Below are 24,819 nucleotides of genomic sequence, written 5' to 3'. Positions count from 1 at the left end.
CTTTTCACCAATGTGGATATGACCAGAGCAACACACGCCATATTTAATGGAAAGTATTACAGATAAAGCTGGTCAGAATATTTTTAACAAAACGTATTTTCATCAAAGGTGCGGTTTTGTCAAAACCAAAACTTTGCCGAGACAGATCAGTTTTGACAAAGATTTTGATGGGAAGAGTTCCAAGTTCCAGGGCATGAGAGAGACCCCTAAAATAAAAAACTGGCCCTTTTTGTTCCCCAAAAACGGACATTTTTCACATACTTCCGTTTCATGAAAACATTCAAAAGGTTTTGTTTTCATTCCAATGCAGAATGAAACCAAATTTGTAAACATCAACAGTCGTCACAAAACAGAACTGTCATCCCCTGGCCTGCTCGGATTTCAGCGTTAGATATTGGCATCTGAGCTACACTGTTTGGTAAATATGAAACAAAATAGAAAATAAAAGCTCTCTGGACATCTTGAAATTGCTTCATGAAAAGCACAAAGCTTTTATATGGACTCTCTGTACTGAAGGGTAGTAAGTATTAATACCCGTCGAGGTCCTGCACACCCAGTCTAAACACTCGCATGCACAATGTGAATCCCTGGAAGATTAGTCCAAAAGCTATGTCAAGGCCAGATCATTTCCTTGGTTCTGTGCAAAGAAGAACCGTGGATCATTGTCTCTTCACATGGAAAGGGAGAGCCAGGCACCTCTACATCAGTGTCCCCTTTCCTTTAAATCCATGGAGGACTCTGTGGGTGTGGGGAACCAGGAGTATACGGGGAGTGGCTGAGGCAGGAGATGAGCACCATCCCCTTTGCACTCAGCATCCACACCCCAGGAAAGTTAATAAAGACAGCAGTGGTGCTTCTTTCACACCGGGATGACCCCAGGGTAGGCACTGCTGAGGGGCCTGTAGCCGTGAAGCTGTATTGGTGCCCTGTTAACAGGGAGCTGGGCAAAGCCAAGGGAGAACATGAGAGTACAGGATCGCTGCACGGATGGCATTGCGTCACAATATATCTTCAAGACTTGCCGGGTTTTAGGCTGGGCCCCTAGTCTTCCCTGCCCCACAACAAAAGAATTCAGAGGGAAACCTCTGAGTTTCCTGGCCCATACATGGATATTGTACTTGGGGACAGAATCTGCCCCACAATGGCTTATTCACATTGCTAACTACTGAAAGTATATTCCACTGCAGTGGTAATCCATTGAAGTACTGCTGTTCTACCTGAAGTGCGTTTTGACCATGAACCAGAGTGCTAACAACACTCAAGTGGGTAAGGAAGGAAAGAATACATTTTGTTCTCTAAGGGTATGTCTGCACTGAAATTAAAAACCTGTGGATGGCTCATGCCAGCTGACTTGGGCTCACAGGGCTCTGGCTGCAGGGACATCCACACTCGGGCTGCAGCCCCTAACTCTGGGACCCTCCCACCTTGCAGGGTCCTAGAGCCTGGGCTCTGGCCCAGGCTCAAATGAATACACCGCAATTAAACAGCCATTTAGTCTGATTCCCAAAAGCCCGAGTCAGCTGGCATGGGCCAGCTAGGGTGTCTAACTGCAGTGTGGATATATTCTAATAGCTCCCAGAAACATTTATTTTACTCTGGAGAAGTAAAATCTATTCTGTCTACATCATAACACCTTTTTAATTAAGAATGTGGCACAAATAGTTATAATGAGAAATGATCATCATTGTTGGCGCCTGGAAAATTAGCTGTATACGTTTTTTGTTATGTGTGATAAATAAAGGCTTGTAAAGGTCACTGGTATATTGAGGAGCCAGAAGGAATAATATTAATTTAAACTGTAATAGGGTAATGATTCCATTTATTGTTTCAGCTTCTTATCTGAAATGCAAACTGCTCCTAATGTAATGAATGGACTATTATCTCAACATTTTACCTTTAAGAGAACAATGGTATTTTTCAACCTCAGGGTACAGATAATTCACTTTAGACAATGAGATTTTCATACAACTAATTCATTTTACTAAATTGAGATTAAATTTGAATCATAGTTTCATTTAAACAGATCTACTGGGCCTAATACAGATACATTCTACTCTACTGATTCTACTCTCGTTATGATGCTGGTTTTACACTGGGGCAATTCAGTTGGCTGCAGTGGACTTATGGTTGACTTACACAGAAGTTAGAGTAGAGACAAGCCCATTGTATTTTATTGCAAAACACATCAGGAGTCTAAACCAGAAATGATAACCTAAAATGATAAAAGTAGTTTAACTATAATAAAAATTGTTATACATTTTCAAAAATTGTATCTGAGTGACCGCTGTGATCACATGAAAATCTGGAAAAAATGAACAAAAATGTGGAGCACTAGGAAAAGCCCAAGAAAGTCGATCTGTTGTTTTTATAGTCACACAAGAGATCATTACCAAACATGCTATCGCATTATTCATTATCTTATCTGACAGATCATCATTGTCAAAGACCTAAAGTACACTCTTCTTTCGGATGAAAACTATTCCAGTCGAAATTAGCTGTAAGAGTCACTCCTCTGCATAGCTGCTCTGAAAATTACTCTTCCTACACGCAAGAAAAATTATTTTAACGATCATAAGGTCTCAGTAAGACAACTTGCTTTGATTATTGAAAATTATATTGCTTACAAGAGCATCTTTTTACCTAGACCTAAATCATTTGGAAGAATCTGCCAACATAAATGTCTATATACATATTTAAATTTGACTTGCATGCCTTTGCTTCATGGATGAGATGAGGGTTCAACTGGTTGAAGTTACTTCTGCCTTTCTCCATTTTTTCCAGCTCCTATAAATCTCCTGCATCTGGAAATCTTTTATTTCCCGCATTTTCATCACATGGAGCTCTCCTTTTATATATTCAGCCCCAATGGGATTAAGCACAATTCTGGCAAGCCTGTACTAGCCACTACCAGCTGCTACAGAAATGTTCTCTGTCTAAACATCACTTCCTGTTACATACCACAGAGGCTAACTGTGCAATTACTACAATACCTTGGAGATGCAAACTGATAGGCCAAATTCTACTTTCAGTTCAACTGGTGTAAATCTGAAGTCAATGGAGTAACTCCAGATTTGAGGAACACCAGCGTAACTGAGAGGAGAACTTGTGTTAGTAGTAATTGAGATTAGGGGCCATAGCAGTGGGGAAGTTGGTTTCAGGGGCTTTACATGCTGCAGTATTGACACCAAAAACTATGAAAAAAGAAGTTAAGGGGAATGAATTATTATTCTGGAGAACAGCAGGCCCCTTAAGATTATAACCCTTATAACCTATAAGAAGAATTTCCCTTCTTTGTGAAGTTCCAAAGAAAGCCACAGATGTGTCTGAATTTATTTTTTGAATTATCCAAGATGTAACTCCATTGATTCACATGGAGTTACACCAGAGGTGAATTTAGCCCTACCCAGAATTTAGTTCACTTACCCAGAGAGTCAACTAACGGTTAATAGATTTCTTTCTGCTCTTAGATTTGTGTGTTCTTTTCTTATGAAATACAAATACTGTAGTTGGTATTTGTACTATGGAACAACTCATTATGCATAGAGTAATGAAATATGCTTTTCATTAGTTGTCAATACTATCAGAGAACTTTTACTTACTAGGTTTTGGTTGGAAGGCAAGTTCGACTCATGAACCTTAGAGAAGATGAATTTCTGTTTGCTTGTTTTCCAGACATTCAGTACACCATTGCAGTGGGTAATGAGACAGAAAGCAGGAGGAAAATCATCCCTTTCTATCAGGCCAATTAAACTTTGCTTCTCGAGTCTGTTACTCAGAAAAAGGTCTCTCATGGTGTCTAGTCTATCCATGGCATAATTTTGCCCAGGGTTTCATGTGCATCTAGGGGAAGCTGATCATCTGGGCTTTATTTCTGCATATTTGAAAGGAAAAATAATACTTTCTAGCTAATTTAAATATTTCTAAAGCACCTATCTCTGTGGTATTCAGGTGCTACTGGAACTCATATGGTACTTTTAATCTCCAGGTTTCATAGCACTTTACAAAGACAGGTGAGCATTATTATCTCTATTTTACTGATGGGGTAACAGAGATACAGAAAGGTTAAGTGACTTGCTCAAGGTTACGTGACAGCAAGTCATTAGCACAATCAGGAACAGAAGCTACATTTCCTGACTCTCCGCTCTATACACCATGGCTGCCCCTATGCTAACGTTATGCAAACAGGCCACCATTAGGAACATACAGTGGGGAAAGATTTTAGAGGGTAAGGAGAATTTAGAATAAAAGATGGTGATATTACACAAAACATTACGTTTATTGAGATTCTACCATTAGGAATACAGCTGAACAGCTAAAAAGTAATATGATTCTGTTCAGACAGCATGAGCGCACACCATGAATACAATCACAATCAATAGCTAAAACAAGGAGGTTTTGCTTTAGTGACTTAGATTTTTGTTGTGAACCTTACAATAGCATTCACTGTGATCTACGCTCAGGAAGGCAAATCTTTTGTGCTATATGGGCATGAAACACCCTATCAAAATTTATGTTTGTGCAAGTGATACTCAAATGTTTAAGGAGGACAAGTTTGGACTCCAAAAGTATGGCATCGATTTATATAGGATCAAGGTGGCCAATTCAGCGATTGAGTATGTGAGTAGGATGGTTGGCAGTTAATGTTAAGAAATGTTTAACAGTTCTGTTAGGGAACTGAATCTACAATTTTGTTGTATTGTCTGGCACCAAACAACAAAAACTAAACAGAGGTGAGAGAGTTAACTCAAAGGCCTTCATACTTCCTTACTTCGCCCTTATTCAGGCAAAGCACCGACTGACCAAAAAAAAAAAAAAAGAAAGAAAGTATATAGGCTTCAGGTTTTGGACCATCTACAGGTGCTGACTTTTGTTTTAGCTGGTGGGTGCTCCTCTCTGCCTCCTCAACCCACACAAGCGGCAGGTGGGGTGGAGCACAGGCAGAGTGGGGGCGGAGTCATGGTGCAGGTGCTGGGGCCCACAAAAGATTAATCTGGCTCTGCAGGTGCTAAGCATCCCCTTTTTTTTTGGTTGGTGCTTGAGCCCCGGAGCACCCACAGGGTTGGCACCTATGTCCACAGCTGTTTGCATGTGTTCTGAGCAAGGCAGCCAGAATTCTCTAGAAACTGGGGTAAGCATCTGTGCATTAGTTTGAAAGAGTAAAGTACCTACTGCCTAAGTAAGAAAAGCTTGAAGAAGGGTCAGTAAATATAACTCCCCCTGCAGGCCCAGCAATAGCTGCAGATTCCTGGTGTATTGCTATTTTGGCAGTGATCCAGAACTGAGAGCTCAATCCTGCAATGGACTAACTGCTGTCAACTTCTACTGACTTAAATGGGATGTGAGAGTGCTAAGCCTTTCTCAGGATCATGCTCTGGGTATATCACATTTAGGACCAGCACAACATTCAATCCCTTGTAGAAACTAATGCCCTGACTCTGAGCTGCTTGTGATCTGAGATTGGTGAAGCCCAGGATGGGACAGATGGGTCAAAGTGGCCATATACCACCTGTCTGGCCCTCTGGATTCTGTGCCCTGTCAGGGATCTGTCCAATTCCCAGCATAAACTAGAGCTTCCAGAGGGTTGCTTTCAGGACCGGTTCTAGAGGTGGGTGAGCAGGTGAGCTGTTGCTTGGCTGCTTGGGAGCACCAAAAACATTTCCCATCAGCAAAACAGCTAGGGTTGCTACTGGCTACTTTAACTGACACTTGGCTGCCACAGCACCCAAAGGGCCCGTGAAAGGGCGCTAAACTCTGGAGCGCCTCCAAGTGGCAGGGTGTAGCACCACAGTCCTTTTCTCACCCCTGGCCTGCCTGCAGGCGGATGTTGGTGGGTCTTCAGTGAGTTGGCCCTCTGGCCGAGTCACAAAGTCCTTCTGGGGTAGTAAGGAACCTATTGAATAGTCTATTTTGCCCTCACTACAGTCTTCAGCCCTGGCTCTGGGCCCACTGAATTCTTCCCTTTCTTCAGGCTCCCAAACAAGTCCTGTCCCCTTCTTAGGGTTTCTGCCAATTTACCTGCGGCTGGTAGAGGAATCCAGGCCCACCCAACTCCAGGTTCCACCCCAGGGACCCTCTAAACAGCAGCCAGATATGGCTCAATTCAATTAGTTGCTGCCTCTTCCCACCTGGCCCCTTTTAGCTTCACTATTATCTCACGGTTAAGGGTCTTGGGTCCTCTTTCTGCAAACCCAGCTATGCAAAATACAGCCAGATACAAACTCTGGCTGTCTCTTGAGCTTCTGGCAAGAGCAGAGGACCCTTCCTCACACCTCTGGTCCCAGCTAGGAACTGACCTTCTAGGCCCCACAACTTCTTTTATCTGGGCCTGCTGGGCTCTGATTGGCTGTCGTTAGCCCTTCTGGCCCTTGGAGGATCAGGTCTCTCTAGCTTCCAAGATGGCTGCTTCAGTGAAGCCTCTCTAGGCAAGGCTGGAGGATCCACCTTTACTGCTCTTTTCCTCCCACCTTGCTGCTTTCTGGGGTCTGGTGTAGTAGGAGTGCAGGGCCCTCTGTAGGGAGCTGCAAAGGCCAGGTACAGCCCATCACAGGACCATTACAGCAGCCAAAAATGACTCGACAGCAGAAGGAGTTGGTTGCATTGCTTTCCCTAGCCATGCCCCTCTGCTGGGGGGTTGTTTGGAAGGGGACAGAACAGGGCTGTTCTGCTGGCCCTATGCCATCTAGAGATTCCCCCTACATCTGGGTAACTCCCAAGAAGCTAGTTATACCTGCATTCTGACAGCATAAAGCAGAAGGAACATAACTCCAAATCAGGGCCAAAACACCTGAATCTCCACTGCCTTGCATACTGGGCTAGGTCCTCAGCTGTATCAGAGCCCCTCATGCTTTGCCAGGACCAAGATGGGGTAATCTTGAGTGGATCTTTTGCACCCATTTGAATTTCACCCTAAAAGTAGAAAATTCTTTTGTGGAGCTTTTGCATTTGATCTTCCATTTAGCACTTGTAGTGATGGGCATCATCATTTTCCTGGAAAGAGGTATATTCTGTAAATCCTGCTGGTGAATAGTCTATGGAGACTATGGTTCATTCCAGGAACCTTGCACAGATTGCCCCATGCCTTTTTGTAAAACTGGACCAAAGTTATTTTAGAGCCTATTTAAAAAACCTGATGAAATAAGATTACTTTGGCCTTCTCAACACAGATGTATCTTTAAAAAAACTGCATATTTTGCATTTTTTATTAAATTGAACATCCTTTAAAGCCTTTTACATTGCACAACCACATCAGCCAGTTCTCCTACAGCCCCTCACCTTCTGTGATTAGTAGAAATAATTTTCTGCAAAGTATAAAAATGTTATCTTTGGAGCTGCTAAGCTGTCAAAATGAACAATGGCAGTCTATTTGTAGATAAAGGCAGACGCATTCCTGTTTGGCATACAAAATGCAATTCTGGATTCATGCATACAGCAGTAAAATGACACATTAAACAAGTGATGTTGAGGAAAATGTATACAATTATCATTTAAATCATCCTAGTAATTATAGAAATCAAAATGTCATCAGATTTAAAGAGAAGCGAAGGGTTGACAATCATTGCCATCCACTGATTAATGCCTTTACTGGGGACAGGACTGCAAGGGAGCCACTCAGTGTGAAAACTGCACTGAATAAAAATAAAATCATTGCTTCAAAATGAGGAGGAAAGAAGATGGCAAGGCTTCTTTCCATATTATAAACAGTATATCACTTTGTTATAGACCATCCATGTCTGGCCTAGTTAGCCATATTATAGATAGCTTAGTATATTGGCTCAGATTTTTTTTTCATGAGCTGTCCATGATTTTTATGAAGAAAAATTCAGAATTCAGTTTTAGGGATTGTTTCTAGATAACGGACGCGTGTACACAGTATCTTTGCTCTGTGGACATGAAGGTCGCTACACACCAGAATGGTACACAATAATTCAACAAAAGCAGCAGGTAAAATAGGAGTACATTTCTTACAATCTACAGTGCATTTCTACGTACAGTACATTCATAAAAGAAAAAGTGCAAACCAATTGGTAATGTTTTCTATACAGTAAGTACTTAAATGGAAGCCCATATTTCCCATATGTATTCTGCATGCCAGTTTCAGATAATATGCAGCTATAGTAAATGAACACTTATTGGGATGTACAAGGCTATTGTTAAGATACATATCTTACTGAAGCTAGTTATGCTATGCCTAGATTCAAACTGTTTGACTTTCAAGCTTTGTAATTACTCCAATATTTTCTCTTATTTTAATATATTGCATGCTCCTGTTTATGCCCGGCTGATACAGGAACTTTGCTTGGTGTACAGGACAGGATTCCCAGTCGGAATAAATACATTCCCCAAGCAAATGTGAACTCTCTTCCCCTTCTTCTCCCCCTTCCCGCTCTTCTCTTCATCACTATTCAAATACAGCATTAATCATCCTTTAACAAACGTCGTAAGAACTGTTGAGGGTTAATTCTCCCTCAAGATTGGAGCAGTATTGCGGGGGGGGGGGGGGAGCCCAGCTGGGCTGTGGAACTTCAGATGGGCTTCACACCAAAACCACATCAGGGTCAAGAGAATTAATAGAATTTCATACGTAATGGGTGAATAGAACTCCTGACACCCTGGTCCCAGCTTTAGCCCAGTCAAGCTTCCTTTACGCTTATAAAACCACTCTTTGAAAGTTCATTGTCTGGCAAAAGCTCTCTCTTGTTAGCTTTACTGTGATAAGTAACATCATTTAAGTAGGAACTGCTAGTGTCAACTACACAATACATGCAAGTAGAGCATATACAATTGAACCTCCGAGTTACAAACACCACAGTTACAAACTGACCGGTCAACCACACACCTCATTTCGAACCAGAAATACACAGTCAGACAGCAGCACTAACTAACAAAAAAATACAGTACTGTGTTAAATGTAAACTACTAAAAATAAAGGGAATGTTTAAAAAAAGATTTGACAAGGTAAGGAAACTGTTTCTGTGCTTGTTTCATTTAAATTAAGATGGTTAAAAGCAGCATTTTTCTTCTGCATAGTAAAGTTTCAAAGCTGTATTACGTCAACCTTCAGTTTTTGAAAGAATGATCGTAACATTTTGTTCAGAGTTATGAACAATCTCCATTCCCGAGGTGTTCGTAAATCTGAGGTTGTGCTGTACAAGCAAATACTGCCAAACTCGGACCTAGTGCAAGTGGGTGCAATGCCAGTCAAGTTACCCTCTTGCTCCAGGTGTTAATTTCACCCAGGATGTGTGCTTAGTGACATTATATAAAATAAACAAAATTGCACATAAAGGTAATTTCAATTACTGTAGCATTAAGGAAAGCAGTAACATGGGTACCTACAATGCAAAACACGTTTTGTGCAATATATTGTTCTGGTAATCAGTAAAATCCTGGGTAGTCAGCTGATACACATCACGTGTTTATGGAATCTCTGAGACAAAGAGCCTCCTCTCAGAGAAACACTTCTCAGTATGCTGCATCATTGTCCTCAGTAAAAAGAGGGACTTGTTTTACAATCAGCAGATATACTTTTTAGTTCCTAGGAGTTTGGTTACTCAGTGATCTCCATACCATATTAGGTTAATCTTTTGTAAAATAAATGTTTAAAAAATTATTTTTTTGTTAACCCCCCCCCCCCCACAACCAAGTGGCAAGGATTCCAAGGCTACAAACATGGGTGGCGGGTATCATAGGCCAGGGCAGGCTAAGCCTCCACTAACCCAGGCCATAGCCCCGCCCATGTTCCACCCAGGGCCTCACTTTCCTCCTCCTCTCCCCTGGAGCCAGCAGGGCCACAGTTCAGGCCAGTGGCCTGGAACTTCGGCCCAACAGTGGTTCGACCCAGGGGTCGGGCTAGTGGCTGGGGCTGGCCGGGCTGGGGCTCCTCCAGTAGTGTGTGTGTGAGCCTTGGGGCTCCTCTGGCCATGGAGGGGAGAAGTGGCAGGGTCAGTGGGTTAGCCTCCCCAAAGGAGGGTTTTACCTGCCACCCATGGATACAAGTTCATAACGATGGGTGGGATCTGGTGTGAAATGGACCAGGAATGCACCAGCAATGGGAGAGGGTGGAGTAGCAGCCGCTGGGCAGTTCTATACCATACCAGGATTCTCATAGGTAGGGAGAATCCTACACTGGCTGGAGTCACCAGCTTTAAGGCAGTTTTGTGACAAATCTACCTTAATGGCCTGGAGAATTCATAGCTTTGATCAAAATGTTGTGTGGTTGTGGGCGGTTAGCACTTATAGGTGGGTAACTTGTAAAGCAATTTTCAAACTTCTTTTACTGGAAAGTAGTCACTGTTTTCCAATCCTGTTGTTTGGGAGATTGGGGAAGAGGTGTATAGTTTGTTTAGAAACCCTCTAGGAGAAAGTGACAGGGGATTGGTTTGCTGGGGTTTCTCTTTAAAGGAGTAGAGCATTAACTGACATGTTAGTCAGCTGGCTAGGCGTTTATAGACTAGAATGATCATTTGGTCTGACACGGTAGAAAATACGGTTTCATGTTTGCTTCGGCTTAAAGGGCTGTCCATAGTCAGGAGAACAGCTGTGGCTGCCCTTTGCTTTACGGGTTAATACTCTTATACACATTCTTGTTCTGTTCTGTCCTCTCAGTAAACTTGTGCCTATTCTCCCAATTTTACCCTTGAACTGCATCCACTTTAAATAGTAACTCCTTTCCACACGCTGCACTCACCTTGCCTATTTGCTGACCTTAGCAATTTAATCAAAATCCAAGCACAGGAAATCAAACTTCTTTTAGAATCTGACCATTCTTCTGGAGAATGTGCATGAGCCCTCTTGGAAAGAGCACAGCTTGACTATAAAGTATGAACTTCTTTATGTTTGTGACCATGAGCTTATAGGGCTTTTATACCATTTTTGCTGTGTCTTGAATGTTTGAAAGGCACCTTTCCAAAGGGCAGTTAATTGTGCCTCAGTCAAACACACAAAAAAAGCGTTTACACTTTAAATAAAAAAAATAAAATTATGTTTTGTTTATGGATCAGAGCTCTCAGATGTATTATTCCTCAAACTACCACATTTGGTGCAAAAAATCATCAAACGCTGGCACGTCAGAGATGCCCACATTTGTTTGGAAAGTAGATAGAGGAAATAAATCCGCATTTTGTTAAAAATCACAGTACATTTTTTGGTGAGAAACGGATTTAATTTGGTAAAGGGCAAAATCATGGTCCTGATAAAATTAAATGGGAATTTTGCCTTTGATTTCAATAGCCCCAGGATCTGACTCAAAGAAATGTGTGACATTCTTCACACTATGTTCAAAAGGAGGCGATGTAATACTTTTCACCTATCTTGCCATAGAAAAAACATGGCATTTAAAAGGGAAGTAAAAGCACAGATAAAGGCTGCATTATGAGGTGGTATGGACAGAAACACAGGCAGGGCATGGGGAGTTTTTCAAAGGCACAAAGGGGAGTTAAGTGCCAAACTCCTATTGACTTTCAATGGGAATTGGGTGCGTAACTCCCCTTTGTGCCTTTGAAAATCTCCTTCTGGACCTCTATCAGGTGTTAAGTATTGTAATTTTATTGGCTTCAGTGGAGCTACTCCAGATTTACACTAGTGTAATTGGATAGAATTTGGCCCATTTTGTAAATAGCAGAAACATATTGGTATATATTTCTACTTGAGTTTTTATCACTTTTAAATAAGATGATCTTTTTCTAACTGGCAAAATAGGTCTTGTATTTCCCTCTCCCTGTCTCCCTTATCTATGTTCTATAGGGAAATGTTTAAGAAGCATTTGCTATTTTCCAAAGAATGAGCCTTTAATACCACATTATCTGAGGAATTAGCCTCATACTGTCAAAAAATCAGTAAAACATAATAAAGAATTCAGCATAAACCTGCTAATCATTAAATGAACACTGGTATGTCTAAAATTAAAGTCCTGCCATAATCCTGGAATGGAGTTTTCCATTTGATGTTTGCTCTCTCTTGCAGAGGTCAGTTGCAGAAGCATGCTGCCGTGAATAACTGGGGATTAACAAGAAGCAGCCTTTACACTTACAAATCCTGACTCTAATATACACTGAGGTTGCTTTATTGCACTCTGGCAGTGTGAAAGGCCCTTAAAATGGGGGTAAAGTACATGTACTTTAAGGTCCCTTTCACATTGCCGGAGGTATGAATCACCTTCACAATATTATAGAGACAAAAATGTAGTATGTTTTGAACACTGAAGGGCAAATTCTAAGCCTGGGCTATGGTCTGACCACTTGATGCACCAGGGTTAGAGGAAACCTTCCCACCAGGCTGGTGAACTACTCAGCAGAGCCAACCTAACCCAACAGACAAGAGTAGTTTCTACAGCTCCATATGCATCTCTCCATGTTGGGCAGGTCTTGGTGATCTGCATAGCAATCACACCCTTGACTTCACCCTGGCCCTTCCATTGTCTACCCCCATCTGTACCAGGTGTGCTAGTATCCAGGGAGCCCACTGAGGACCAGAGATTCATGGTGTGCCGAGGGTATGTAACCACTGTGCCTCCCCCAAAGGCTGTCTCCTGTTGCACAGCAGAACTGCACCAGTTATCATGCAACTGTAACCGATACAGGATTCAATTAATAAATAATTAAAGGGGAGGAATATAATTAATGCCAGTCCACATGGTTTTATGGAAAATAGATCTTGTCAAACAAATCTGATTTTATTCTATGATTCTATTGGGATGATTTAATTGGGGATTGGTCCTGCTTTGAGCAGGGGGTTGGACTAGATGACCTCCTGAGGTCCCTTCCAACCCTGATATTCTATGATTCTATGATTCTATTCTATGATTCTATTGGCAACAAGTTTGGTAGGGGTAACTTTGTAGATGTAATAGACTTTGCTGAGGCTTTTGATTTAGTACCACATGACATTATGATTAAAAATTAGCACTATACAATCTCAACAGAGCACATGATAAATGGATTAGGAACTGGCTAGCTGACTGCTCGCAAATCTCAATGAAGAATCATCATTGAATGGGAGAATCCACAGGGATCGATTCTAGGCCTGACAATATTCAACATTTTTATCAATGATTCTGGAAGTAAATGTAAAATAACTGCTGATAAATTCATACAGAGTGAGCTAGATCACCTGGTAGCTGAGCTCATTCCACAAATATACGTGAACATAATCAAATGTAAGGTCGTACATCTAGGAACAAGGAAGGGAGGTCATACTTACAGAATGGGGGACTATCTCCTGGAAAGTTGTGACTCTTGTAAAGGATTTAAAGGTCATAGTGGACAACATGAGATCCCAGTGTGATCATAGAATAACAGGGTTGGAAGGCACCTCAGGAGGTCATCTAGTCCAACCCCCAACTGATTCAGGTGATGCTGAGGCAAAAAGGGCTAGTGTGATCCTTGGATGTATGAACAGGGGAGTAGGAACTGATTTTACCTCTGGGTATAGCATTGGGGAGACTGATACTGGAATAAAGCAACTAGTTCTGGTGTCCACATTTTTAAAAGGACGTTGAAAAATTGGAGAGGAAACAGAGAAGAGCCACAAAAATGAGTCGAGAGCTGGAGAAAATGCCCTACAGTGATGAAGACTTCTACCTGTTTAGTTTATCAGAAAGAAGATCAGGAGTTGACTTGATCATGGTGTGTAAGTACCTTAAATGGGGAGAAAATACTGGGTACTAAAGGGCTATGTAATCTAGCAGAGAAAGGCATCACAAGAGCAAGAGGCTGGAAGCTGATGCCAGACAAATGCTCATTAGAAACAAGGCACTTATTTTTAACAGCGAAGGTGACCACTGGAACAAACTACCAAGGGAAGTGATGGATTCTCCATCTCCTGACATCATCACATCAAAACTGGATACCTTTCTGGAAGATGCTTTGGTCAAATACAGGTTATTGGGCTCAATGCTGGGGAAATGGGGCAAAATTTTATGGCCTGTGTTATACTGGAGGTCTAAATAGATGATCTAGTGGTCCCTTCCAGCCTTAAAATCTAGGACTATGAATCCTTGTCATGGAACCCCCTGTGGCTGCAAGACTTGCCCCTGAATGACATTAATGTTATTGATAAACATGGAGGTTGACTATTACCTGATTGACAAACATGAGGAGAAAGACGGTCATTTGTTTGTTTATCTTTGGACAGCATCATGGGCCTCAGCTGATGCGACAAAATCATTTCATTCAATTTTTGCTGCAGAACCAAATAGCCTTCGGACAATTTTGATATCTAAAAAAAAAAAAAAAAAAAAAATAATAATACAAGAGAGAGATCTCCATGTTTCCAGGTAAATCAAGGGTGAAAAACTGCAGATTGGACAATACGGTAAACAGAGATTGGACAAACTGCTTCTATGCAGTACACTTCTTTTTTGAAAGCATGAAATAATTCCATCACAGCACTGTGACAAACACTGCATATGTAATAATAACTGATCCTGCAAACTGCTCCGTAGAAGCTCACATCTGTGTCCAGGCAGAGCCCCCTAGAAGTCAATGAGAGCAAGGTTCCAACTGTGCAGAGCATGCACTAGGAACAGGTATGTAACCTTACTCAGCAAGGTGTTTACGCATGTGCATAACTTCAAGCAGGCGAGTAAGGACTTCACTACTCTGCTGAGTCAGGGCCTTAGCTGGCAAATGTCAGCATTTCAAAAAACCACTTATCTTGACTGGAGCTTCTGGTTTTAGGTTAAAATGGACAATGCCCACCCCCAACCCTGACAATCTCTCCACTTGTAGTGCAAATTGTAGATTTTTTTTATAAAATATCCTTTAAAATGCCTGAATTGTAGAGAGTGAAATCTTGGTCTCACTGAAATCAACAGGAGCTTTGCCATTAAATTCCACAGGGCCAGGAGTTCATCCACAACATTTTCAGTGAAATGTATTCGTATCAAACTATGCTGCTTCACTGAAGCCGAAACATTTTGTGGCAATCTAGCGATTTCAGTGACGTTTTCAACAGGAAGCTTTCTGAGGTTCAGGGTGGGCTCTGGTCACTTTTGACCAGAGAGAGTGACCTGAACAAAAAAAACCCTACCCCTTTTGATTCAAAACCAGATGTTTTGATGCAGTTTCATTTAATGAAAATGTCCAAAAGGGTTTGTTTTTTCCCCAGTGCAGAACAAAATCAAATTCCAAAATCTTGGAAGTTGTCACGGAACAGAATTGTCATGCCCTGGTCAGCTCTAGTGTACACCACTGGAAAGTATTTGTAGAAGGAACTGGTGAACCCTAAGAATCCCTTGCATTCTGTGGGAGGTCATCTCTGCGAGAACAGGGCTTGGAAAGGGAAATTTTTTTGATATAATTTAAGGAAAACAAATTCTAAACAGATTAACCTCCCCCCCATATACACACAATTCAACTCCTAAGTGAGAGTTTGATTTTCCTAAAAACCTGCCAAGCTTCAGAATAAATTAATATCAGAATCTGTATAAACCCAAATCTTCAATTCCTGACCAGTGATTTAAATGCACAGAATAAAGTGATTAAAATGTTACTTACTGACTGGCCTGAACAGAATGCCCCTTATTCCAGTTAATTTCGGTGTTTTGTATGTTACGAAGTAGTATGAGTCAGAGCATCCATTTTCAGTGAGCTATCCTTTAATGCATTATTCTTAGCACATTTTCTACAGTTATCAAGAAATATTTAGCTTAATAAGCTTCTTACCTGTCTTGAAAAGGCTGCGAAATCACAAGCCTCTTTTGCTGAGCCATCCTTTAGATTCTTATGGCCCTCGGCCTGAGTATTAGACCTTTCTCTATCTTTTGTTGTCTTTGAATCATTATTTTGAGTATGTGCTACTTCAGTTGGCTCTCTACTAGCTATCTCTTGACTTTTAGAAGGTAATTTCCCTTCTTTTCTGAGCTGACCCCTTCTTCTGTAACCTCGATAATTGCTCTGAATTACCACTGCTGCCTTATCTTTGTCTTCTGAACCTTGTTTTTCTGGCTCAACTTGCTTCTGTGAGCCTCTTACTGAGTCTTTCCTTATACTTCCTTTATTTTCACCCGGTATTATCCCTTCCTGTGTCAGATGTTTTCTCTCCAAGTGACTGTCATACTTATTCTGAACAACAACAGACAGTTGGTTTTGCTCAACTGTGCTGATTGTTTCTTGATGAGTCAGATCTCGGAGGCCTAGTTCTGTCATTTTTTTAGATGGCTGCTTTAAAGAGACCTCTTCTTCCTTTGGATGCTGCCGTGGAGGGTTTTGTTTCATAGAAGCACTTTCTCTTCTTGGAGGCATTTTCCTTTTTTCCTCTAGGTTTTTTCTGTCTGAGTGTCCAGGGTAGCTGCTCTGACTGAAAGTAGCTGCCTTATCTTTTCTGTCTGTTTCAGCCTCAGCTTCCTGCACTACATTTTGAACTGGTTTTACTTCTGGTTTGAAGTTTTCCACTGGAGAAGACACTTGGTCTGCTAGTTTTCTGTGTTGCTCCTTTATTTTTTTACGCTCTCTGTAGCCTCTGTAGTTACTCTGAACAATAACAGCTGCTTCCTCTTCAGCTGGAGAAGGAGAGTTTGTCATTACAGCTGGGTCTTCTTCATTGTCTTGAGGTTGCTCATCTTTTTCTTTTTCAATTATGGAAGCTGCATTTTCAGTTTGTTCTTTCTTCAGAAGTGATTCCCTGGGTGAGACATATTGCATTTGGGAAATATTATAGCAGACAGATTACCTCCTTACAATTTCCCGCAGCAATGTTTGTATACTAAACGACAATTTGATCAATCAAAAATGAAAATAAAACCGCTAGAGCATCTAGCACAGATTAGGAATGGGGAATGAATATACATATTTGTGAACATGAATGATATTCTACGTCTGGAAGAATATCCCTGACAAATGGCCCAAGGGCAATGAGGGTGGCAATCTGGATGATAAAAGAGCAGGAGGTAAAGGTTACAGAAAAAATCCACTGACAGTGTACAGATAGTAAAAGAAGACAGGTATTTTCCTGCAGTGTCCAAAAACCTCAGTAATTCACACAGTCCAAAACCCATCCCCCAAAAGGGAAAACACTGCCCAAATAACAATGCAAAAAGAATGTTCGTGGATTTGGATCCAGGTCATAAAACTTCATATGAAAATACTCCCTGACACCAGGGGAATAACTGGCACACCACTTGGGCCTTCTATGTCACCATCAGCTGAGGTTAAATGCCAAGCCAGGTCTTTCACCCAGTTCAACCCACTACCACTTGAAAGAGCTCCTGCAGTCCTTCCAAAGCTCCTTTCTATCTACCTTAGGTACTTATGTAGCTCCCCATTACCGTAATATCTGAGTGTCTCCCAATCTTTAATGCATTTGTCCTTACAATACCCCATTTTACAGATGGGGAACTAGGGTACAGAGAGACTAAGCAACTTGCCCAGGTCAAACAAGAAGTTTGTGATGGAGCAGGGAATTAAACTCGAGTCTTCTAAGTCCCAGGACAACACACTAACCACATCCTTCCACTCTTTCACTTTCTTTACTGTCTGTGAGTGGTTTCCCTAATGGTTTCCTTCTCCTATGGGTAAGGCTACCAAACCTTTCTAGTGCTACCTCCCACTAGGCTCACTCATAATCCCACCCCAAAAGCAAAGCCTAAAAATGTAAAAAAGAAGTAGATTTCTCAGAGGGGCATTTCAGAGGATGAATGCCTACTCGGCTGAGTTACACTGAGCAGGCCCAGAACAGCCTGTGAAAATACTGGTCATTCAACATAGCGCACCGGGAAAGAGTCCTGAACTACTTTCATGAACAGAGTCTGTTTTATTGTTGTATACCCATCTCAACATATGGATAAAAGGAAGTTTCCATGTTTCGGATTGTGAATTTCTTTTTACTTTTATTTGATTCAGACAAGAGGTGTATGCAATATATAGAAATGTCTCAAGAAGAGCTATTCCAAACACAGACCAGGACCCATCATTAGTATCAGTTTATATTAAAATCACAGGTGGACAAAATATTGCCAACTAATTTCTTTTTTACCCCATATTTGCCTCTTCTCTCCTGAGGTCACAAAACTTAAGAAAAATGTTTAGTGCCATCTTTTAAAATAAGCAAACAAACTATACTCCTGGGGGAATTGTGTGTCACTGCGCGTGCACAGAATTCATGTCCTCTGCAGATTTCTTTACTTCCCTGCAGAAAAATGTCTTCTGATGGGGAAGCAAAGGGAAGCCGCAAAAGCAGTGACATGCTCCTCCCTGGCAGTTCAGGCAGGTCAGTTTGGGTGCCTGGAGCAGCCGGTAGGAACATAAATCACCACCGGGGGGGGAGGGGGAATGGGCACTCCTGTGTGTGTGTGTGTGTGTGTGTGAGTGAGAGAGAGAGAGAGACAGACACTCTGTCCCACTCGCTCACTATTGCAGCACATTCAGTGTGGAAGGCCAAGGCTTCAGGGTGTTTCTGAGGAGGTAGGAGTGGGACAGGCTCTGTCCCCTCAAGCAGAGCATAATGTATGCTCTTGAGGGAATTCTGTGCCACTGCACAGTGCAGAATTTTGCAGAAATTAACATGTGTGCAGAATTTCTTTTCCCCCACAGAAATGGGCTGCAGTGCTACTAACTGCCACTAGGAGCCACACATAGAAGACACTGCTGGGGGGAGGGAGAGGGAGCTAGAGGGTTCTTGGAAGCTGCAGTTCCCAGCATGCCCCGAGGGAAAGAGAGGGCAGCATGCAAGAAACTCCATGCAAGTCTGGTACTGAGCATCAGACTGTTTCTCCCTCTGGATCCTTGGGCTCTGGTGGGGGGGTGGGGGAGAGTGCGGATATCTGGGTTGGGGGGCCCACGTGGCTGGGCTCTGCGGGGGAGGAGGGATTGTGGTTATCTGGTCCCACAGCTGGGCTCTGGGGTCGGGGAGAGGAGGGCAGAGAAACAGGAACTGGGATGTCATAGGGGTTTCTTTCACTCTCTACTCCTGGGGGAATTTTTGTGTGTGTCTGTATTGTTACAGACATACTTGCTGACAGGTATTTTGAAATAAATTACCAAAATAGTTGAAACTGGCGCGATTATGTAGTGTTATTTTGACAAATAAAATTTGTAGAATTTTAAAATATTGTGCGCAGAATTTTAATTTTTTTTGCCCCCAGGAGTAAAACTATTTGTGCTACACAGAGCATCCAATTCTGCTTCATTTCCAGAGTATATTGCTGATTTCTGACAGTGTTTACTGAAGCAGGAGATATATAAGTGACACAGTAGAAGGAAACGATTGCTACCTTTTCTTTTTGAAGCTTTTCCTCTCCCTATATCCTCTGTAGTGAGATTGAATTGTTGTTGCTGCTTTGTTCGTTGCATCTGTTATTTCTTTCCTTTTCTTTCTGATTAAGTATCCTCTTGCAACTGATACAAATTACAGTACAATTCCATTTTAGACAACACCCAAGCTGTACTTAAAACTTTTAACAGAGTTAAATAACAACAATACAGAGTTAAATAAAAAAAAGCTGCAGAAGACAGGAACCGGGTAGTACAAGCAAGGTGGGGAAAGCTGTTTTCAAGTGAGGTTTTAAATGTGATGGCAAGTCAGTGAAGTGGCGGGATACAGGAAGTTTACTGAGATGACAGAAGCTACAGAGGAGAATGGTCTCACACCTGCAGTGGTGAGATTATATGAAGGATCATAGAAGGAGGCAAGAAGAACTAGGGCATGGGGTAGGGAATAGAAAAAGCCAAAATGAGAATTGATATGTAAAGTGGTGTAAATTAGACTCCCCAGCACACATTTACTGATGTGTAAGTGAGTATAATGGGTTACAAGACGGTGTGAATTACATTCCAAGGAGCCAAATTTCAGGTAGGGGTGGCCTATCTGACTTATTCATACACCCCTGTTAGCTGACTTCCTTGCTGCATTCCTCTCTCCCAGCCCCTCAGACTGTGAGGTACATCAAGATGCACTCCAGTAGATGCACTGGGCCAGACTCAGAAGTGCTGTGTAATGGAGACAAATTATAGGTTGAAAAGTGGGTGTGAGTCTAAGGGGGTACAGCGTACTCTAGAAAGGAATATAAATGGATTTAACATGCACGTTTAGGGGGCCCCAAAGACAGTGGAAATTACATGAACTTAGATTCTTCCTAGAATTTCTTAGGCTTTGTCTACACTAGCACTTTTGCTGGTAAATCTTTTTTAGTCTGGGGTATGAAGAAACCACCCCCCCGACCAAGATAAGTTTCACCAACAAAAGCGCCAGTGTGGACAGTGCTATGTCAGCGGGAAATGCTCTCTCACAGACATAGCTACCGCCGCTTGTTGGGGGTGGTTTATTTATGCTGGTGGGAGAGCTCTCTCCCGTTGGCATAGAGCGGCTACACAGGAGACCTTACAGCGGTGCAGCTGCAGGGATACAACTGTGCTGCTGTAAGGTCTGTAGTGTAGACATAGCCTTACACTTTCTGGGCCTGATTCTCCTCTCACTTACATAGGTTCAAATCAGGAGTAACTCCACTGAAGTCAAAGGAGTTATACCAGTGTAAATGTCCGTGTGGACAGCATCTGATCTGTTTCAAGTTACTTAGCTTCACCTGTGAAGTTGGCCCAGATCGTTGAGGTAGGATGGAGCATGTCCAAGGATGGTTATCAAAACAAGGATGGCAGTTTTGAACTGGGTTTTGAAAGAAATGGGGAGCAGAGCCACTAAAACTGTGTGAGAATGGACATCATATGATTTTGCTTCTTTTATGCTGAAGGAAGTTGAGCTGAAGCCACACGTCAGGCAGAGAGAGTGGATACAAAGGGGAATTAAAGATATCATAAGATACAGTGCAGTGGTTATTCAACATGAACAAGCTGTTGCCACATTGTAGTGTTTGAGATTCTCTCGGCTGAGGAGGTAATCAGGGCATCTCAGATATCATCATGTTGGTAAATATTGACTTTCAATGGTGACCTCTTTGGATTTGATTCTGCTCTCAGACCAGTTTTACACTGGTAAAATTCTATTGACTGCAATTGAGTTACTCCTATACACCACATGAGATCAGTATCAGGTTGTATACATACAAGTGATGGTTATCAAAATGACCAAGAAGGACAGGGTAGATAGAAAAAAGCAAAGGATCAAGAACTGAATCTTGGGAGATGTCACAGCAGCGATGTCTTGGCACAGAGGAAGAGAAGGAACATTTTGGTAGGTAGGAACACAGCCATGACAGAAGACAACCAGAGACATATGCATAGCTAAAGATAAGACTCTTCTCTAAAGTAAATGTTATCTAATATGTAACAAACATACACAAAAATGTAAACAATATATACAAGAGCAAACAGACATATATATATATAAAAGAAAAGGAGTACTTGTGGCACCTTAGAGACTAACCAATTTATTTGAGCATGAGCTTTCGTGAGCTACAGCTCACAGCTGTTACTCTGAAACCTATATATATATATATATTAAATTTAAGCAGATATATAGTGTGCACAGAGGTGAAAGTGGGCCGGTACGACGTACAGGTAAGAAGTGGCCGCCAGTATGGGCCCGTACACAGCCGCCCCAGGGCCCGGCAATTTAAAAGGGCCCAGGGCTCCCGACCGCCGCTACCGTGGCAGCAACCAGAGTCCCGGGCCCTTCAAATCACCGCCAGAGCCCTGGGCGGCACAGGCCGGGCAGCGCAGAAAGGCTGGCTGGGGGAGGCTGACCCCCCAGCCCCGTCCCTTCCGCAGGCCCAGAGCTGGGACCCCGTAATGGTGAGCCTTTTACGTTACTTTCCCCCCGGAGTGTGCATACATATATACTGTATATATACACTATTTCCCAGCAGAGATATGTGCATCAGATCCTCGGTGCAATCTGTTGTAGCTCCACTGCAGTCACTGTAGCTTTGTAGCAGCTGAGGCTCTGGCCCAGTACGTTGTGTATAAGCCGATATATAAAATCCGTGTATTAAAAGTCTAAAAAGCTGACACCCCATACCTGCTTGAAGTCTGGTAATAAATGTTTCCATTTTGTATTGATTTTTCCCATTTTCATATTCTTTACGAGCAACAAAGCCCCTGTAAACTAAAAAGAGGTAGGAAAATTTAAGCTCATCCATTAGGCAATATAGAAAAATGTGAAAATAAAGAATTCTGCAAGCAGTTATGGCATCAGAATTAAAGTATTCAAAAAGATTATTTGTCCAGGATGTTTCTACAAAGAAACACACTTTTGAGTTGTCAGTCAGGTTTCCAAATTTATGACAAGGAAGCACAAACTGTATAAAATATGTAAAATCTGGATCCTCCAGATCATATTGTAATTATGGAATCAATTAGTACATAAAAATGCAGATGTTGGAACTTCCAAGAGGATGATGCTCAAAGTTATGCTAAAAAGAGGCTGTTCAATTAGCGATTTCTCAATCAATAGCTTATTTAGTTTTGTTATCCAAGGTGCTTAATTATGCATTAATTTTTCACTGGTATATTATATGACATTGTCAGAGTACGTTGAAATTTTAGGAATAAAATTATTATTTATGTATTCACATTCCTCTGTTGTTAAAAATCGCCTTTTAAAAGTAACATTGATAGACAACTCTAGTGAAGAGATTATTGTCATAACCTGATTAACAGATTTCTTTTCATAAGAATACATAAAATATCAAACATAGAATGCTTTATCAAATGCAACAGGTTTAAAAGAACAAAATGTAAGAAGCCATATTTCATCCATATGCACATTTATTCTAAAATGCTGTCGAGTTATTACCTGACTGTATTTTAATAGCACTTTCTTCCCTTTTCTCCTTTAATTTTTTGTATCTCTTTGAACCTAGCCACCCTCTGACATAGGCCTGAATCAAAACAATCCTGTCAACCGTCTCCTTTCTCATTAAATTCAACTGCTCCACGTGATAGTATTTAAGGAACACCTTAAAGAGAGAAAACAAACAATGATACACAGCATTAATTAATATGGCCTAGACAGTCTTCTCACAGCGATTCATATAGGTGCATTAGTCTATTTAGCATCAACAGGAATTCTGTGTGAGCACTGGGAAGAAGAAAGCCTTTAGTTCCATTGTTTAAATGATCATTTTTGAAGGTGACAAAGCTGAAATAATTCTGTAATTTGAGTTGGTAACACAAGTAGACAAAACACTTTTATTATTTGTATTTTCATTGGAAGATACTTTAACCTCCTCAGTGTTTTCCTCTGGTGCATATTTCACAAAACTAACTCCAGTCTGTTAATGCTTTTGTCCAGTACCTTAAACCCAGGCCAGAATTTATTTATTTTTAAATTTGCTTTAAGGGAAGCCTACACCATAGAAAAACAACCCGAAAAAGGGAGACTGGCACAAGTGATACAAACATCAGGCCTGATTCTGCTCTCACATTGGAGTAAATCAAGAGTAACTCTATTGAAGTTAGTGGAGTTTTACTGGTGTGAAACCAGTTGCTGTAGGTAAGAGGAGAATCAGTCCCATTGTATCTATTTTTTCAGGACTTTTCTGTCCTCTCCTCTCTACTCCTTTTGTCATAGTCTCTGTCTGTCAGATCCTGTCTCAGTTACATTGGTGTACATCTGGAGTAACTCCATTTAAGTAAACAGTGGGATATAATTTCCCATACCTCCAGTTATTCTCCTTTCCCCATCCCCATTTTCTCCTTTGGTCCCACCTCACAACATGAGAGAGGTTATGTGGGGAGGTGCATCCATGGATCCTTGTACCAGCCTTCTTTAGAAAAACCTGCCCCAACAATGCCCCTCTGCCTTTGAGGAAGGTCTTTCTTCTCTCTGGTAGTCCCATTATGAATCCATCTCGTTCATTAGACAGGAGTGAACAAGAAGAGGCATGGCCATGGAGAAAGGTGTCTCATAGAGCAGGTGCCCCTGAACGTCAGACAGCTTCAGTTCTATGTCTCTCCTTCTCTTTGAATCTTCTGCCCCTTCCCCCTTGCTATGTTCGGAGAAGGGGAGACTTGAGGCTAAAGTTGTTTGAGGTGTGGAGACACCAGCTTTTCTCCTATGGCACCTTCTCTGTCTAGCAAACCTCCTGTAGTTTGCCAGCAGGGAGGCCCTTTCTGAGAAATCAGGCTAGAAAGGCTGAGGTGGGAGGGAGGCTGATAAATTCTACTGGTGCCATGGGGCAATAATGAGGGAGCAGACATTTATCTCCCCATAATCAGAAGCTACACAAGACAATCTGCCACCCTACACAAATCTTCAGTGTGCTGTCCCCCTCCTCATAGGCCTGGGACAGCAGATTTGGCCTGGCTGCCCCTCTGTCATTATAGAGGGGCAGCCAAGCCAAATTTGAATGAGTGGCATGTAATCCAGAGTAAAGAGTTACAAAACCACCCAAATTTGGTCCAGACATCCCTCCGTCATGATGAAAAGGTGACCGGCCAAATCTGCCACCCTAGGCAGCTGCCTAGTTCATAGGTGTGGGAAGTAGGAGTGCGGGGCTGCTGCAGCACCCTCAGGTTTTATGCAGGATTGCTGGCCCCGCGCCCCAGCCGCTGGCTCCATGCATAACGCCTGGGGGCATTTTCCGCGCCTATGACCTGCTCCTGGCCCTCTGCCCGCACTCTGTTTCCCAACCCCTCATCTCACCTAGGGCTTGGGTACTGGATACCACCCCCACTCCTGTTCCCAGGCCTCCGCTCCTAGGGCCTGCCCCACTCCCAGCCCTACACCTGGGGCTCTGCTTCTGGGGCCTCAGTGGCCGGCCTTGCTCCCCAGGCACTGGCCCCGTGCCCGGGGCCCCACGACTGGGGCTCTGTTCCTTGCCCTGCACGTGGGGTCCTGGCTGCTGGCCCCTGCCTGGGTCTCTGCTCCTGTCCCCACGCCTGCTCTCAGCTGTGGCCTCGGCCCCCTTGCCCCTGTCCGGGTTCCCCC

General features: G+C 42.3%; 1 protein-coding gene across 1 annotated transcript in view; it reads right to left on the bottom strand.

Annotated features, from left to right (window-relative positions):
* MYO3A (myosin IIIA) overlaps positions 1-24,819 on the bottom strand; it is a 194,088-nt gene that overhangs the window by 13,907 nt on the left and 155,362 nt on the right. The window contains exons 28-32 of the mRNA XM_073334312.2: positions 22,684-22,846; positions 21,907-21,993; positions 19,208-19,331; positions 15,663-16,620; positions 14,076-14,214 (exon numbers count right to left, since the gene is read on the bottom strand). Of these exons, the coding sequence (XP_073190413.2) occupies positions 14,076-14,214; positions 15,663-16,620; positions 19,208-19,331; positions 21,907-21,993; positions 22,684-22,846 (1,471 nt within the window). The remainder of the gene's footprint in view (positions 1-14,075; positions 14,215-15,662; positions 16,621-19,207; positions 19,332-21,906; positions 21,994-22,683; positions 22,847-24,819) is intronic.

This window comes from Lepidochelys kempii, chromosome 2 (assembly GCF_965140285.1).
Source record: "Lepidochelys kempii isolate rLepKem1 chromosome 2, rLepKem1.hap1, whole genome shotgun sequence".
NCBI lineage: Eukaryota > Metazoa > Chordata > Testudines > Cheloniidae > Lepidochelys > Lepidochelys kempii.
The sequence above is the reverse complement of the archived record's forward strand: the minus strand, read 5'-3'. Positions and strand labels throughout refer to the sequence as shown.